The 17,232-nt window shown below is 54.6% G+C and overlaps 1 protein-coding gene and 2 pseudogenes across 1 annotated transcript; all 3 read left to right on the forward strand.

The window, feature by feature from the left end:
* The first annotated feature begins 694 nt into the window (after window positions 1-694).
* Window positions 695-6,225, forward strand: LOC132317300 (inositol 1,4,5-trisphosphate receptor-interacting protein-like 1; annotated as a pseudogene).
* Window positions 6,226-8,450: 2,225 nt separating this feature from the next.
* On the forward strand, window positions 8,451-13,981 carry LOC132317301 (inositol 1,4,5-trisphosphate receptor-interacting protein-like 1; annotated as a pseudogene).
* A 2,225-nt stretch (window positions 13,982-16,206) lies between these two features.
* On the forward strand, window positions 16,207-17,220 carry LOC132317302 (inositol 1,4,5-trisphosphate receptor-interacting protein-like 1). The gene is made up of 2 exons (XM_059819476.1): window positions 16,207-16,266; window positions 16,423-17,220. Exons 1-2 carry the CDS (start codon window positions 16,207-16,209, stop codon window positions 17,218-17,220), a joined length of 858 nt encoding a protein of 285 aa, XP_059675459.1.
* Window positions 17,221-17,232: the final 12 nt, after the last annotated feature.

Raw genomic sequence — 17,232 nt, forward strand, 5'->3', positions numbered from 1 at the left:
CAAGAGCACACCCATGTCCACAAGCACAGAGGTCAGCACCAAGGGAGCCGATCCCATCTCACAGGATGGCATCTCAAGGAACAAGCATCCACGGGTTACGTCACCCGATTTTATGTTTGGTAAGGGCTTGGGAGGCTTCTGTCTGCTTTGTAAAGGGAGCCCCTGGGAGCCACGTCCTGCCGGGTGGGTCTGCACTTTGTGGGTGTCGGGGCTTCGGCTGCCTGGGGCAGCTGTGAGTCGCTGAGCCGGGGTAGGGCCAAAGGCTGGGGCTGGCTGGCGGGCGTGCCTGTGATGCGCTCTGGCGCCTGTGACAGCACAGGGCACGAGTCACAATGGGGGTGGTTATAAGGGGCGCCAGCAGGCAGCGCTGCCCCAGTCCGGCCTGGGCCAGCGGTGAGTGCGCACGCGGGGGGAGGCTGAGCTGGAGGAGGGCATGGGCAGGAACGCGGAGCCCCAGGGGGGTGGGTTCTCACCCTGCCTCGAGGGCCCAGACACTCGTGGGAGCACCTTGGGCAGGGCACTGTGCTGCTGCCGCCGCCGGGGCTGACAGCAGGCCTTCCTGCCTCCCACGATGCCTCGCCCCCTCTCCTACATGTCCCCAGATCCCTGCGGCTCTCATCCCTGCCCCCCCACCACCAGCAGCTCCCTCCCTCCCAGCCCCACTGAACCCCTTCTCTCCCTCCTCCTGCAGGCCATGGCTGTCGCAATATTCCTCGCACTCATTGTGCAAAGCCTCCTCCAGTACCCGCAGATGGTCAGGGATGAGCTGGATGAGGCCACGCCCGAGTGCATGCAGCAGTGTGCGGAGCAGCTGAGCCAGGAGATGACTCGGCTGCTGCAGGAGCTGGAGCAGAGGAGCCAGGAGCAGAGCGCCTTTGCCTGGGGAGCCCTGCTCTTTGCTGCCTTGCAGCAGTGGCAATTCTGGGCCATTGCTGGAGTCCTGGTCCTGCTCTTTGGGCTCTGCTGGTGGCTCAGGAAAGGGAGCCGTCAGCCAGCCAGCAGCCGCAAGGAGGGCAGCTCCAGAAAGAAGGCACATAATAAGGAGCAGGCAGTAAAACCCAGTGTTGCACTGCATGTGGGCAGAGTTTTGTCCAGTCGCCTCCTGGACCTGCCAGAATCGTTCGTGATGGTGGAGGAGCTGGTGGATGAACTTCTCCGCATCTGCCGAAAGCTTTCCAGGAATACTTTCATGCCGCAACTGAAGCCAGCCATTGGGGTGGGCAGTGCCTTAGAAAGTTGGAGTCCTCATAAGCATGATGCTGTCTTCTGCCTGCTTGTGCCCCTGAAGCCCCCCCGTGGGCACACCTTCCACCTGGAACTGGGCACCATGGAGGAGATGCCAGCGAGGCATGCCAGTCTCCGCGTGGAGCTCGAGTGCACCTGCACGAGGGAGCAGCTGGTGGAGGACATGCTGTGCTTCCTCCACCACCCCGAGGAGGAGCTGAGGAGGAATCAGGGCGCCAGCCTCCTAGACACCCTCTGCACCGGCCCCTACCTAGACATGGAGAAAACCACCCTCTGGTTCCAGATATTGGTAAAAGCAGCCTGGGTGGCTTTGCCTCTGTCGCAACACTGCCGTCTAACAGTGCTACCTTCCAGGCGCTCAGGCAAGCTCCGGCTGACAAACACTGACGATATTACCCTCCTGATTGAGGTGATGTTTGGGGTGCAGCAAGATGGCTCAGACACCTTCCTGAGCATCGAGTAGGTAGAGGCCAGTGTTACCAGCAGCAGGACGTGGCCAGAGAGCTGTGCTGTGCCAGACGAGCAGTTCTCCAAGCACAGGGCCAGGCCTGAGGACACTCCCCGGAGAGCTCGTGCTGCAGAACTGAGCAGGCTGGACACAGAGAACACGCTGCTCATGCGGCAGTGGGAATTGCTGCCGCATCTTTCCTCCACAGCAGAAGCACACTCTGGGGAGTGGGACCCGATGCAGCTGAAGGGGCCATTGCAAGGAGCCTTGCAACAGAGACTCCGTTACCACCTGGACGGTGACTGCCCTCCCTCTTCGAGAGAGTCCGTTCCCTCCGGGAGACTGGCCGTGGACAAAGATGGCAATAAATCACTTGTTTGAAGAAACGCTGCATCCATGAGTCTCTGTGCATCACTTTGATGGCGAACGCGGGCATAGGGTGCTGACAGCTCAGCTGCGGCAGAGTCAGCGAGCATTTTGCAGAAGAGCTGATGCAGTGGGCTCTGGTTTCAATGATTCCCTGGGCTTTGGCTTCCCAGGTGTTGTGGGTTAATGCCAGTAGGCAGCTTGGCATCACACAGCTACTCAGTCCCTTTCCCCCAGTGGGATGGAGGAGAGACTCTGAAGCATAAAAGTGGGAAAACGTGTGGGTTGAGAGAGGACAGTTTAGTACGTAAAGCAAGAGCTACATGCCCAGGCCAAGCAAAATAAAGAATTCATTCACTACTCCTCTGGTCTGCTGAGCAGACCTACCTTTTTAGGAAGCCGCCTGCCTCCCTGCGGCTCAGGTTACCATGAAATTTCCTAGCCTTTTATGTCCCTCAGTTTGTTATCATAGAATCATAGAATCATAGAATATCTCAAGTTGGATGGGACCCATAAGCATCATTGAGTCTGAGTCCCTGCTCCTTGCAGGACTATCTAAAACTATATCATATGACTAAGAGCATCATCCAGAGGCTCCTTGAACTCTGACAGGCTTAGTGCCATGACCGCTTCCCTGGGGAGCCTGTTCCAGTGACCAACCACCCTCTTAGGGAAGAACCTTTTCCTAAGGCCCAGTCTGAATTTCCCCTGACACAGCATTATTCTATTTCCTCGTGTCCTGTCGCTGGTCACCAGAGAGAGGAGATCAGCACCTGCCTCTCTGCTGCCCGCCTTGGGGAAGTTGTAGACTGCGATGAGGTCACCCCTCAGCCTTCTCTTCTCCAAGCTGATCAAGCCAAGCGACCTCAGCTGCTCCTCCTAAGCCTTACCCTCGAGGCCTTTCACCATCTTGGTCGCCCTCCTCTAGACACCTAGACACACTCTAATAGTCTGATGTCCTTCTTACATTGAGGCGCCCAAAACTGCACACAGTACTCGAGGTGGGGCTGCACCAGTGCAGTGTCGAGTGGGACAATCTCCTCCCTCAACCAGCTAGCTATGCTGTGCTCGATGCAGCCCAGGACCCAGTTGGCCCTTTGGGCTGCCAGGGCACGCTGTTGACTCCTATTAAATTTGCATTCAACCCAAACCCCCAGATCTCATTCTGCAGCGCTGCTCTCCAGCCTCTCATCCCCCGATTTGATTACCCCATTCCAGGTGGAGAATCGCGCACTTGCTCTTGTTACATTTCATACGGCTGGTGATTGCCCAGCTCTCTAGTCTATCCAGATCTCTCTGTAAGGCCTCTCTACCCTTGAGGGAGTCCACAGCTCCTCCTAGTTCAGTATCATCAGCAAACTTAATTAATGTACATTCGATTGCTGCACCCAGATCATTTATAAAAACATTAAAGAGCGCTGGCCCTAAAATCAAGCCCTGTGGGACCCCACTGGTGACTGGTCACCAGCCTCATGTAACCCCATTTACCATAACTCTTTGAGCCCAACCCATCAGCCAGTTGCTCACCCAACATATTATGGACTTGTCTAGCTGTGTGCTGGACATTTTGTCCGGAAGGATACTGGGAGAGACAGTACCAAAAGCTTTGCTAAAATCCAAAAAACCCCACATTTACTGGCTTCCCTTGGTCAATTAAATGGGTGACCTTGTCATAAAAGGAAATTAAGTCAGTTAAGCAGAACTTTCCCCTCGTGAACCCATGTTGGCTATGACCAATGACTGCATTGTCTTCTCAAGTGTTTTTCAGTAACTCCCAGAATAACCTTCTCCGTAATTTTACCAGGCACTGAAGTGAGACTGACAGGCCTGTCATTACCAGGGTCTTCCTTCTTTCCATTCTTGAAAATTGGGACAACATTTACCAGCTTCCAGTCAACTGCAACCTCTCCAGACTCCCCAGACTGCTGAAAAATAATCGAGAAAGGTCCTGCGATAACATTGGCCAGCTCTTTCAGTACCCTGGTATGAATCCCGTCAGGCTGCATAGATTTTTTCGCATTCAGCTGGAGCAGCAAGTCTCAAACAAGTTCAGAGTCAGCTGGGAGCTCATCATCCCCCCAGTCACGATCTTCCAACACAAGGCTCCGGGGGTCCCAGGGCCCATCATTGGTGTTAAAGACAGAAGCCAAGAAGGCGTTAAACTTCTCTGCTTTGTCTACATCCCTATTTGTGACGTGACCAACCTCATCAAGTAAGGGACCAATGTTATCTCTGATCCTCCTTTTGCTGTTAACATATTTAAAAAAGCCATTTTTGTTGTCCTTCACAGTGCTAGACAGCCTGAACTCTAATCAAGCTTTGGCCGCATGAATTTCTCCCTACAGTGGCGAACAGCATCTCTGTAGTCCTCCCGTGTTGCCTGCCCTTCCTTCCAGTGGCTATACACTTTTCCTTCTGCACCTATGTTCTAGAAGAAGATCCCTGCTCAGCAAAAACAGCCTTCTGCACTGCTTGCTTGACTTCCAACACTTTGTAATTGCCTGGTCCGGCACTCTTAAGAGATGGCTCTTAAAAAGTGACCAGCACTAATGGACCCCAATACCCTCTAATGAAGAGGCCCAGGGGACCTTACTAACTAGTTCCTTGAGCAGCCTGAAGTCTGCTGTCCCCACAGCCAGGCTCGAAGTTTTGCTGGCAGTTTTCCTCCTGTTGCCAACAACTGGAAACTCAGCTATTTCGTGGTCACTGTGACCAAGAATGCCACCAATCACCACTTTGCCCACGAGTCCCTCTCTGTTCACAAACAACAAATCTAGGAGGGCGTCTTTCCTAGTCGGCTCCCTTAGTACCCATATCAAAACGTTATCATCAACGTGGCCTTCAGGAATTTCCTGGGCCTGTTCGTGTCTGCTCTATGACAGTCCCAGTTCGCAGCTGGGACATTGAAGTCGCCCATAAGGACAATCTAGGGTGACTGATCTAGAAATTTCCCCTGATTCCTTAGAGAGTAATACATCGGTGCTGTCATCCTGGCTGGGTGATCTACAGTAGAGTCCTGCAAGAACATCTGCTTTATTAGCTTTTCTCTGAATCTTTACAGAGAGGCTCTCAACCATTTCCCGCTTTGAGAAAGGTGAACCCCATCTGTCGCTAGCTGGCCAAGTGTCATGGAGACTGACCTGTGATCAAAAACCCCAAAATTCTGCTGGTGACACCAGTCACAGAGCCAGGTATTGATCAGCTGGGTCTTCTTGTTTCTTCCCTCCTCATTCCCTGCAACTGAAGGCACAGAGGAAAACACTACTTAAGCACAAAGTAAAACCCTGCTTGTGCTCCTGATCCCTTAACCATTCGTCCCAAGGCTCTGAAGTCTCTTTTGATCACCCTTGGTCTTCTTATTGCAACTTCATCGCTGCCTACATAAAAAAACAATAACAGATAATAAACTGAGGGCCATACCAGACTGGGAACATTTCTAATCACAGCTTTAACATGAGCCTCAGGGAAGGACCACATACAGTGGCCAGGTCAGACATCAACTATTGCCTGCTCATGCATCTGAAGCAGCATGGGTGGTTTTGACTCTGTTGTCCAAATGCCATATAACAGTGCTGCCGTCCAGCCACTCCTCCAAACTCCAGGTGACAAAAGGAAGCAAGTATAGCCTCTTCATTGAGGTGAAGATTGGGGTGCAGAAATGCGACTTGGACATCTTCTGGAGAAGCCAGACTACGGAGGCCATCTTCACCCCAAGAACAATGCGGCCAGAGAGCTACGCTGTGGCAGTAGTTCTTCAGGCATATCACCAGGCACGCCCCGCATGACAGCTGCCACCTCAAATGCCTGCAGATCTGCGCCCGCATCCTGGTGGGCACAGGCTTTTCCACCTATACTTTGAAGACAGTTGTGATGCACCTCCTGACCTCCATACCCCTGTCAGGCTGGCGCAGGAGGGATTTCCTGCCGCGGCTGCAGGATATCATGCGGTACCTGTGCTGCTGCCTGGAGGAGAAACGCCTTGATCACTTCTTCTTTGGCAATGAGACCGTGCCCGAGGAGATCACCTTGCCCCAGCCTTCCAAACGGCCGAGCCACTCAACCTCTTCCAGCACCTGGCACAGGATCCTGAAGCCCACGCTGAGGCACTGCGTGAGTTCGATGAGCTGCAAGATAGGCTCACGAGGCTGCTGTTCTATGGACAATGAAAGAGGTCTTCATGCACAGAGCTGTGTTTGCGCGGCTCACAGCTGATGGCACACGACCACCTCATACCCCAGGGAAAAGAGGGGAGTAGGCGGGACACAGGAAGGAAAGGGAAAACCCCGTGCAGCACCAATTCTTTATTCGTGCGCATGAGGTGTCCCATTCAAATTGGGGCACCCCGAACGAGGTTTTACACGAGGTTCTTATACCTTTCCTGGGCGACCAGGTACAACAGGATTTGACCAATCGCTACTTAACACACGCGTAGTACTATTTTGCAAAGCAGCTATAAATCTGCGGCGTCACCATCCCCCTGCTTCCTTCTTGATCTAAACGACCCTGAGTTGGTCTTGCTACAGTTACTTATCAATGATGCCAGATACGGGGAGGGTTTCACAGAGGTGTTCCAGGGGCTAGGAAGCAGGCATGATAGTCTGGGATTGGAGAATTCAGAGCACGTGAGTAAGGGACAGGATCCCGGAAAAGTCAAGCAGGCAAAGGTGAGCCACCCACCCGCCCGCATTAGAACCAGTGCCACCAGGAAAGCGCGTAAGCTATTAGCAACTGGAGATTCCTTACTGAGGGGCACTGAAGCACCTGTTTGCCATCCAGACAATTTGTCTAGAGAAGTTTGCTGCCCACCAGCAGCTCACATTCCTGACGCCACTGAGAGGCTGCCAAGCCTGCTGAATGGTACAGGATATCATCCAGTCCTGCTACGCAAAGTAGGGTCAAACAATACTGTGACGAGGCAACTTAGAAGCAGCAAAAGAGGCCGCGTGTCCCTCGGAGCAATGCTAAAAGGATCAGGAGCACAGGCGGTGTTCTCCTCTATCCCGCCAGGAGGAGGAAGGGGTTCGGGAAGGAGCAGACAAACTGAGCACTGAATGCCTGGCTGCGTAGCTGGTACTCAAGGTTTTGGCTTCTCTGGTCATGGCTCTACCTTTGAGAAGCCAGGTTTGTTGGGAGCTGATGGCATTCACCTGACCCCATACCCCAGGGAAAAAGAGGGGAGAACGTGGGACACAGAAAGGAAAGGGAAATCCCTGCACAGCAGCCCTCTGCCGAGAGCGGCACCATCCTCCTCTCAATGGTCTCCCCAGCGCAGCAGCCGGTGAAGACCACAGTGGCTACGAAGATGATTTTCGCCTGCTTTCCCCTCGCACTGTCACGGCCATGGTGCTGATTTCACAAGGGCCGGGAAACTCCCTGGCAGCTCCGTCTGGGCAGGGACCAAGCAAGAGGCTTGTTCACTGGGTTCCGGGTAGAGAATCTGCCTGTCCCAGACACTCCCCAGGGACTTGGTACCGCAGAGCTGAACATGCTGGACATGGAGAAGACGCTGCTCTATCGGCAGAGCGAGTTTCCCCCTGGGAAATCTCCACCCGCACCCCCTCATCACCCTGGGAAATGTCTCTTTGGAAGCAATGTCCTCTCGCAGTGGCACAGCAGGAGCAGAGGTCCTGCCATGGGCAGGTCCCACCCCACCACCAGGATATACACCACCACCCACCATCGGTGTCACGAAGGCCCCAAGAGCACACCCATGTCCACAAGCACAGAGGTCAGCACCAAGGGAGCCGATCCCATCTCACAGGATGGCATCTCAAGGAACAAGCATCCACGGGTTACGTCACCCGATTTTATGTTTGGTAAGGGCTTGGGAGGCTTCTGTCTGCTTTGTAAAGGGAGCCCCTGGGAGCCACGTGCTGCCGGGTGGGTCTGCACTTTGTGGGTGTCGGGGCTTCGGCTGCCTGGGGCAGCTGTGAGTCGCTGAGCCGGGGTAGGGCCAAAGGCTGGGGCTGGCTGGCGGGCGTGCCTGTGATGCGCTCTGGCGCCTGTGACAGCACAGGGCACGAGTCACAATGGGGGTGGTTATAAGGGGCGCCAGCAGGCAGCGCTGCCCCAGTCCGGCCTGGGCCAGCGGTGAGTGCGCACGCGGGGGGAGGCTGAGCTGGAGGAGGGCATGGGCAGGAACGCGGAGCCCCAGGGGGGTGGGTTCTCACCCTGCCTCGAGGGCCCAGACACTCGTGGGAGCACCTTGGGCAGGGCACTGTGCTGCTGCCGCCGCCGGGGCTGACAGCAGGCCTTCCTGCCTCCCACGATGCCTCGCCCCCTCTCCTACATGTCCCCAGATCCCTGCGGCTCTCATCCCTGCCCCCCCACCACCAGCAGCTCCCTCCCTCCCAGCCCCACTGAACCCCTTCTCTCCCTCCTCCTGCAGGCCATGGCTGTCGCAATATTCCTCGCACTCATTGTGCAAAGCCTCCTCCAGTACCCGCAGATGGTCAGGGATGAGCTGGATGAGGCCACGCCCGAGTGCATGCAGCAGTGTGCGGAGCAGCTGAGCCAGGAGATGACTCGGCTGCTGCAGGAGCTGGAGCAGAGGAGCCAGGAGCAGAGCGCCTTTGCCTGGGGAGCCCTGCTCTTTGCTGCCTTGCAGCAGTGGCAATTCTGGGCCATTGCTGGAGTCCTGGTCCTGCTCTTTGGGCTCTGCTGGTGGCTCAGGAAAGGGAGCCGTCAGCCAGCCAGCAGCCGCAAGGAGGGCAGCTCCAGAAAGAAGGCACATAATAAGGAGCAGGCAGTAAAACCCAGTGTTGCACTGCATGTGGGCAGAGTTTTGTCCAGTCGCCTCCTGGACCTGCCAGAATCGTTCGTGATGGTGGAGGAGCTGGTGGATGAACTTCTCCGCATCTGCCGAAAGCTTTCCAGGAATACTTTCATGCCGCAACTGAAGCCAGCCATTGGGGTGGGCAGTGCCTTAGAAAGTTGGAGTCCTCATAAGCATGATGCTGTCTTCTGCCTGCTTGTGCCCCTGAAGCCCCCCCGTGGGCACACCTTCCACCTGGAACTGGGCACCATGGAGGAGATGCCAGCGAGGCATGCCAGTCTCCGCGTGGAGCTCGAGTGCACCTGCACGAGGGAGCAGCTGGTGGAGGACATGCTGTGCTTCCTCCACCACCCCGAGGAGGAGCTGAGGAGGAATCAGGGCGCCAGCCTCCTAGACACCCTCTGCACCGGCCCCTACCTAGACATGGAGAAAACCACCCTCTGGTTCCAGATATTGGTAAAAGCAGCCTGGGTGGCTTTGCCTCTGTCGCAACACTGCCGTCTAACAGTGCTACCTTCCAGGCGCTCAGGCAAGCTCCGGCTGACAAACACTGACGATATTACCCTCCTGATTGAGGTGATGTTTGGGGTGCAGCAAGATGGCTCAGACACCTTCCTGAGCATCGAGTAGGTAGAGGCCAGTGTTACCAGCAGCAGGACGTGGCCAGAGAGCTGTGCTGTGCCAGACGAGCAGTTCTCCAAGCACAGGGCCAGGCCTGAGGACACTCCCCGGAGAGCTCGTGCTGCAGAACTGAGCAGGCTGGACACAGAGAACACGCTGCTCATGCGGCAGTGGGAATTGCTGCCGCATCTTTCCTCCACAGCAGAAGCACACTCTGGGGAGTGGGACCCGATGCAGCTGAAGGGGCCATTGCAAGGAGCCTTGCAACAGAGACTCCGTTACCACCTGGACGGTGACTGCCCTCCCTCTTCGAGAGAGTCCGTTCCCTCCGGGAGACTGGCCGTGGACAAAGATGGCAATAAATCACTTGTTTGAAGAAACGCTGCATCCATGAGTCTCTGTGCATCACTTTGATGGCGAACGCGGGCATAGGGTGCTGACAGCTCAGCTGCGGCAGAGTCAGCGAGCATTTTGCAGAAGAGCTGATGCAGTGGGCTCTGGTTTCAATGATTCCCTGGGCTTTGGCTTCCCAGGTGTTGTGGGTTAATGCCAGTAGGCAGCTTGGCATCACACAGCTACTCAGTCCCTTTCCCCCAGTGGGATGGAGGAGAGACTCTGAAGCATAAAAGTGGGAAAACGTGTGGGTTGAGAGAGGACAGTTTAGTACGTAAAGCAAGAGCTACATGCCCAGGCCAAGCAAAATAAAGAATTCATTCACTACTCCTCTGGTCTGCTGAGCAGACCTACCTTTTTAGGAAGCCGCCTGCCTCCCTGCGGCTCAGGTTACCATGAAATTTCCTAGCCTTTTATGTCCCTCAGTTTGTTATCATAGAATCATAGAATCATAGAATATCTCAAGTTGGATGGGACCCATAAGCATCATTGAGTCTGAGTCCCTGCTCCTTGCAGGACTATCTAAAACTATATCATATGACTAAGAGCATCATCCAGAGGCTCCTTGAACTCTGACAGGCTTAGTGCCATGACCGCTTCCCTGGGGAGCCTGTTCCAGTGACCAACCACCCTCTTAGGGAAGAACCTTTTCCTAAGGCCCAGTCTGAATTTCCCCTGACACAGCATTATTCTATTTCCTCGTGTCCTGTCGCTGGTCACCAGAGAGAGGAGATCAGCACCTGCCTCTCTGCTGCCCGCCTTGGGGAAGTTGTAGACTGCGATGAGGTCACCCCTCAGCCTTCTCTTCTCCAAGCTGATCAAGCCAAGCGACCTCAGCTGCTCCTCCTAAGCCTTACCCTCGAGGCCTTTCACCATCTTGGTCGCCCTCCTCTAGACACCTAGACACACTCTAATAGTCTGATGTCCTTCTTACATTGAGGCGCCCAAAACTGCACACAGTACTCGAGGTGGGGCTGCACCAGTGCAGTGTCGAGTGGGACAATCTCCTCCCTCAACCAGCTAGCTATGCTGTGCTCGATGCAGCCCAGGACCCAGTTGGCCCTTTGGGCTGCCAGGGCACGCTGTTGACTCCTATTAAATTTGCATTCAACCCAAACCCCCAGATCTCATTCTGCAGCGCTGCTCTCCAGCCTCTCATCCCCCGATTTGATTACCCCATTCCAGGTGGAGAATCGCGCACTTGCTCTTGTTACATTTCATACGGCTGGTGATTGCCCAGCTCTCTAGTCTATCCAGATCTCTCTGTAAGGCCTCTCTACCCTTGAGGGAGTCCACAGCTCCTCCTAGTTCAGTATCATCAGCAAACTTAATTAATGTACATTCGATTGCTGCACCCAGATCATTTATAAAAACATTAAAGAGCGCTGGCCCTAAAATCAAGCCCTGTGGGACCCCACTGGTGACTGGTCACCAGCCTCATGTAACCCCATTTACCATAACTCTTTGAGCCCAACCCATCAGCCAGTTGCTCACCCAACATATTATGGACTTGTCTAGCTGTGTGCTGGACATTTTGTCCGGAAGGATACTGGGAGAGACAGTACCAAAAGCTTTGCTAAAATCCAAAAAACCCCACATTTACTGGCTTCCCTTGGTCAATTAAATGGGTGACCTTGTCATAAAAGGAAATTAAGTCAGTTAAGCAGAACTTTCCCCTCGTGAACCCATGTTGGCTATGACCAATGACTGCATTGTCTTCTCAAGTGTTTTTCAGTAACTCCCAGAATAACCTTCTCCGTAATTTTACCAGGCACTGAAGTGAGACTGACAGGCCTGTAATTACCAGGGTCTTCCTTCTTTCCATTCTTGAAAATTGGGACAACATTTACCAGCTTCCAGTCAACTGCAACCTCTCCAGACTCCCCAGACTGCTGAAAAATAATCGAGAAAGGTCCTGCGATAACATTGGCCAGCTCTTTCAGTACCCTGGTATGAATCCCGTCAGGCTGCATAGATTTTTTCGCATTCAGCTGGAGCAGCAAGTCTCAAACAAGTTCAGAGTCAGCTGGGAGCTCATCATCCCCCCAGTCACGATCTTCCAACACAAGGCTCCGGGGGTCCCAGGGCCCATCATTGGTGTTAAAGACAGAAGCCAAGAAGGCGTTAAACTTCTCTGCTTTGTCTACATCCCTATTTGTGACGTGACCAACCTCATCAAGTAAGGGACCAATGTTATCTCTGATCCTCCTTTTGCTGTTAACATATTTAAAAAAGCCATTTTTGTTGTCCTTCACAGTGCTAGACAGCCTGAACTCTAATCAAGCTTTGGCCGCATGAATTTCTCCCTACAGTGGCGAACAGCATCTCTGTAGTCCTCCCGTGTTGCCTGCCCTTCCTTCCAGTGGCTATACACTTTTCCTTCTGCACCTATGTTCTAGAAGAAGATCCCTGCTCAGCAAAAACAGCCTTCTGCACTGCTTGCTTGACTTCCAACACTTTGTAATTGCCTGGTCCGGCACTCTTAAGAGATGGCTCTTAAAAAGTGACCAGCACTAATGGACCCCAATACCCTCTAATGAAGAGGCCCAGGGGACCTTACTAACTAGTTCCTTGAGCAGCCTGAAGTCTGCTGTCCCCACAGCCAGGCTCGAAGTTTTGCTGGCAGTTTTCCTCCTGTTGCCAACAACTGGAAACTCAGCTATTTCGTGGTCACTGTGACCAAGAATGCCACCAATCACCACTTTGCCCACGAGTCCCTCTCTGTTCACAAACAACAAATCTAGGAGGGCGTCTTTCCTAGTCGGCTCCCTTAGTACCCATATCAAAACGTTATCATCAACGTGGCCTTCAGGAATTTCCTGGGCCTGTTCGTGTCTGCTCTATGACAGTCCCAGTTCGCAGCTGGGACATTGAAGTCGCCCATAAGGACAATCTAGGGTGACTGATCTAGAAATTTCCCCTGATTCCTTAGAGAGTAATACATCGGTGCTGTCATCCTGGCTGGGTGATCTACAGTAGAGTCCTGCAAGAACATCTGCTTTATTAGCTTTTCTCTGAATCTTTACAGAGAGGCTCTCAACCATTTCCCGCTTTGAGAAAGGTGAACCCCATCTGTCGCTAGCTGGCCAAGTGTCATGGAGACTGACCTGTGATCAAAAACCCCAAAATTCTGCTGGTGACACCAGTCACAGAGCCAGGTATTGATCAGCTGGGTCTTCTTGTTTCTTCCCTCCTCATTCCCTGCAACTGAAGGCACAGAGGAAAACACTACTTAAGCACAAAGTAAAACCCTGCTTGTGCTCCTGATCCCTTAACCATTCGTCCCAAGGCTCTGAAGTCTCTTTTGATCACCCTTGGTCTTCTTATTGCAACTTCATCGCTGCCTACATAAAAAAACAATAACAGATAATAAACTGAGGGCCATACCAGACTGGGAACATTTCTAATCACAGCTTTAACATGAGCCTCAGGGAAGGACCACATACAGTGGCCAGGTCAGACATCAACTATTGCCTGCTCATGCATCTGAAGCAGCATGGGTGGTTTTGACTCTGTTGTCCAAATGCCATATAACAGTGCTGCCGTCCAGCCACTCCTCCAAACTCCAGGTGACAAAAGGAAGCAAGTATAGCCTCTTCATTGAGGTGAAGATTGGGGTGCAGAAATGCGACTTGGACATCTTCTGGAGAAGCCAGACTACGGAGGCCATCTTCACCCCAAGAACAATGCGGCCAGAGAGCTACGCTGTGGCAGTAGTTCTTCAGGCATATCACCAGGCACGCCCCGCATGACAGCTGCCACCTCAAATGCCTGCAGATCTGCGCCCGCATCCTGGTGGGCACAGGCTTTTCCACCTATACTTTGAAGACAGTTGTGATGCACCTCCTGACCTCCATACCCCTGTCAGGCTGGCGCAGGAGGGATTTCCTGCCGCGGCTGCAGGATATCATGCGGTACCTGTGCTGCTGCCTGGAGGAGAAACGCCTTGATCACTTCTTCTTTGGCAATGAGACCGTGCCCGAGGAGATCACCTTGCCCCAGCCTTCCAAACGGCCGAGCCACTCAACCTCTTCCAGCACCTGGCACAGGATCCTGAAGCCCACGCTGAGGCACTGCGTGAGTTCGATGAGCTGCAAGATAGGCTCACGAGGCTGCTGTTCTATGGACAATGAAAGAGGTCTTCATGCACAGAGCTGTGTTTGCGCGGCTCACAGCTGATGGCACACGACCACCTCATACCCCAGGGAAAAGAGGGGAGTAGGCGGGACACAGGAAGGAAAGGGAAAACCCCGTGCAGCACCAATTCTTTATTCGTGCGCATGAGGTGTCCCATTCAAATTGGGGCACCCCGAACGAGGTTTTACACGAGGTTCTTATACCTTTCCTGGGCGACCAGGTACAACAGGATTTGACCAATCGCTACTTAACACACGCGTAGTACTATTTTGCAAAGCAGCTATAAATCTGCGGCGTCACCATCCCCCTGCTTCCTTCTTGATCTAAACGACCCTGAGTTGGTCTTGCTACAGTTACTTATCAATGATGCCAGATACGGGGAGGGTTTCACAGAGGTGTTCCAGGGGCTAGGAAGCAGGCATGATAGTCTGGGATTGGAGAATTCAGAGCACGTGAGTAAGGGACAGGATCCCGGAAAAGTCAAGCAGGCAAAGGTGAGCCACCCACCCGCCCGCATTAGAACCAGTGCCACCAGGAAAGCGCGTAAGCTATTAGCAACTGGAGATTCCTTACTGAGGGGCACTGAAGCACCTGTTTGCCATCCAGACAATTTGTCTAGAGAAGTTTGCTGCCCACCAGCAGCTCACATTCCTGACGCCACTGAGAGGCTGCCAAGCCTGCTGAATGGTACAGGATATCATCCAGTCCTGCTACGCAAAGTAGGGTCAAACAATACTGTGACGAGGCAACTTAGAAGCAGCAAAAGAGGCCGCGTGTCCCTCGGAGCAATGCTAAAAGGATCAGGAGCACAGGCGGTGTTCTCCTCTATCCCGCCAGGAGGAGGAAGGGGTTCGGGAAGGAGCAGACAAACTGAGCACTGAATGCCTGGCTGCGTAGCTGGTACTCAAGGTTTTGGCTTCTCTGGTCATGGCTCTACCTTTGAGAAGCCAGGTTTGTTGGGAGCTGATGGCATTCACCTGACCCCATACCCCAGGGAAAAAGAGGGGAGAACGTGGGACACAGAAAGGAAAGGGAAATCCCTGCACAGCAGCCCTCTGCCGAGAGCGGCACCATCCTCCTCTCAATGGTCTCCCCAGCGCAGCAGCCGGTGAAGACCACAGTGGCTACGAAGATGATTTTCGCCTGCTTTCCCCTCGCACTGTCACGGCCATGGTGCTGATTTCACAAGGGCCGGGAAACTCCCTGGCAGCTCCGTCTGGGCAGGGACCAAGCAAGAGGCTTGTTCACTGGGTTCCGGGTAGAGAATCTGCCTGTCCCAGACACTCCCCAGGGACTTGGTACCGCAGAGCTGAACATGCTGGACATGGAGAAGACGCTGCTCTATCGGCAGAGCGAGTTTCCCCCTGGGAAATCTCCACCCGCACCCCCTCATCACCCTGGGAAATGTCTCTTTGGAAGCAATGTCCTCTCGCAGTGGCACAGCAGGAGCAGAGGTCCTGCCATGGGCAGGTCCCACCCCACCACCAGGATATACACCACCACCCACCATCGGTGTCACGAAGGCCCCAAGAGCACACCCATGTCCACAAGCACAGAGGTCAGCACCAAGGGAGCCGATCCCATCTCACAGGATGGCATCTCAAGGAACAAGCATCCACGGGTTACGTCACCCGATTTTATGTTTGGTAAGGGCTTGGGAGGCTTCTGTCTGCTTTGTAAAGGGAGCCCCTGGGAGCCACGTCCTGCCGGGTGGGTCTGCACTTTGTGGGTGTCGGGGCTTCGGCTGCCTGGGGCAGCTGTGAGTCGCTGAGCCGGGGTAGGGCCAAAGGCTGGGGCTGGCTGGCGGGCGTGCCTGTGATGCGCTCTGGCGCCTGTGACAGCACAGGGCACGAGTCACAATGGGGGTGGTTATAAGGGGCGCCAGCAGGCAGCGCTGCCCCAGTCCGGCCTGGGCCAGCGGTGAGTGCGCACGCGGGGGGAGGCTGAGCTGGAGGAGGGCATGGGCAGGAACGCGGAGCCCCAGGGGGGTGGGTTCTCACCCTGCCTCGAGGGCCCAGACACTCGTGGGAGCACCTTGGGCAGGGCACTGTGCTGCTGCCGCCGCCGGGGCTGACAGCAGGCCTTCCTGCCTCCCACGATGCCTCGCCCCCTCTCCTACATGTCCCCAGATCCCTGCGGCTCTCATCCCTGCCCCCCCACCACCAGCAGCTCCCTCCCTCCCAGCCCCACTGAACCCCTTCTCTCCCTCCTCCTGCAGGCCATGGCTGTCGCAATATTCCTCGCACTCATTGTGCAAAGCCTCCTCCAGTACCCGCAGATGGTCAGGGATGAGCTGGATGAGGCCACGCCCGAGTGCATGCAGCAGTGTGCGGAGCAGCTGAGCCAGGAGATGACTCGGCTGCTGCAGGAGCTGGAGCAGAGGAGCCAGGAGCAGAGCGCCTTTGCCTGGGGAGCCCTGCTCTTTGCTGCCTTGCAGCAGTGGCAATTCTGGGCCATTGCTGGAGTCCTGGTCCTGCTCTTTGGGCTCTGCTGGTGGCTCAGGAAAGGGAGCCGTCAGCCAGCCAGCAGCCGCAAGGAGGGCAGCTCCAGAAAGAAGGCACATAATAAGGAGCAGGCAGTAAAACCCAGTGTTGCACTGCATGTGGGCAGAGTTTTGTCCAGTCGCCTCCTGGACCTGCCAGAATCGTTCGTGATGGTGGAGGAGCTGGTGGATGAACTTCTCCGCATCTGCCGAAAGCTTTCCAGGAATACTTTCATGCCGCAACTGAAGCCAGCCATTGGGGTGGGCAGTGCCTTAGAAAGTTGGAGTCCTCATAAGCATGATGCTGTCTTCTGCCTGCTTGTGCCCCTGAAGCCCCCCCGTGGGCACACCTTCCACCTGGAACTGGGCACCATGGAGGAGATGCCAGCGAGGCATGCCAGTCTCCGCGTGGAGCTCGAGTGCACCTGCACGAGGGAGCAGCTGGTGGAGGACATGCTGTGCTTCCTCCACCACCCCGAGGAGGAGCTGAGGAGGAATCAGGGCGCCAGCCTCCTAGACACCCTCTGCACCGGCCCCTACCTAGACATGGAGAAAACCACCCTCTGGTTCCAGATATTGGTAAAAGCAGCCTGGGTGGCTTTGCCTCTGTCGCAACACTGCCGTCTAACAGTGCTACCTTCCAGGCGCTCAGGCAAGCTCCGGCTGACAAACACTGACGATATTACCCTCCTGATTGAGGTGATGTTTGGGGTGCAGCAAGATGGCTCAGACACCTTCCTGAGCATCGAGTAGGTAGAGGCCAGT

Source organism: Gavia stellata, chromosome 7 (assembly GCF_030936135.1).
Source record: "Gavia stellata isolate bGavSte3 chromosome 7, bGavSte3.hap2, whole genome shotgun sequence".
NCBI classification, from domain to species: Eukaryota; Metazoa; Chordata; class Aves; order Gaviiformes; family Gaviidae; genus Gavia; species Gavia stellata.

Bases quoted from the DNA above. Each gene is read 5' to 3' on its own strand.
- LOC132317302 (XM_059819476.1), top strand. From the start codon at position 16,207: ATGGCTGTCGCAATATTCCTCGCACTCATTGTGCAAAGCCTCCTCCAG. The intron at 16,267-16,422 runs GTCAGGGATGAG...GCTGCCTTGCAG, and splicing joins TCCTCCAGTACCCGCAGATG to CAGTGGCAATTCTGGGCCAT.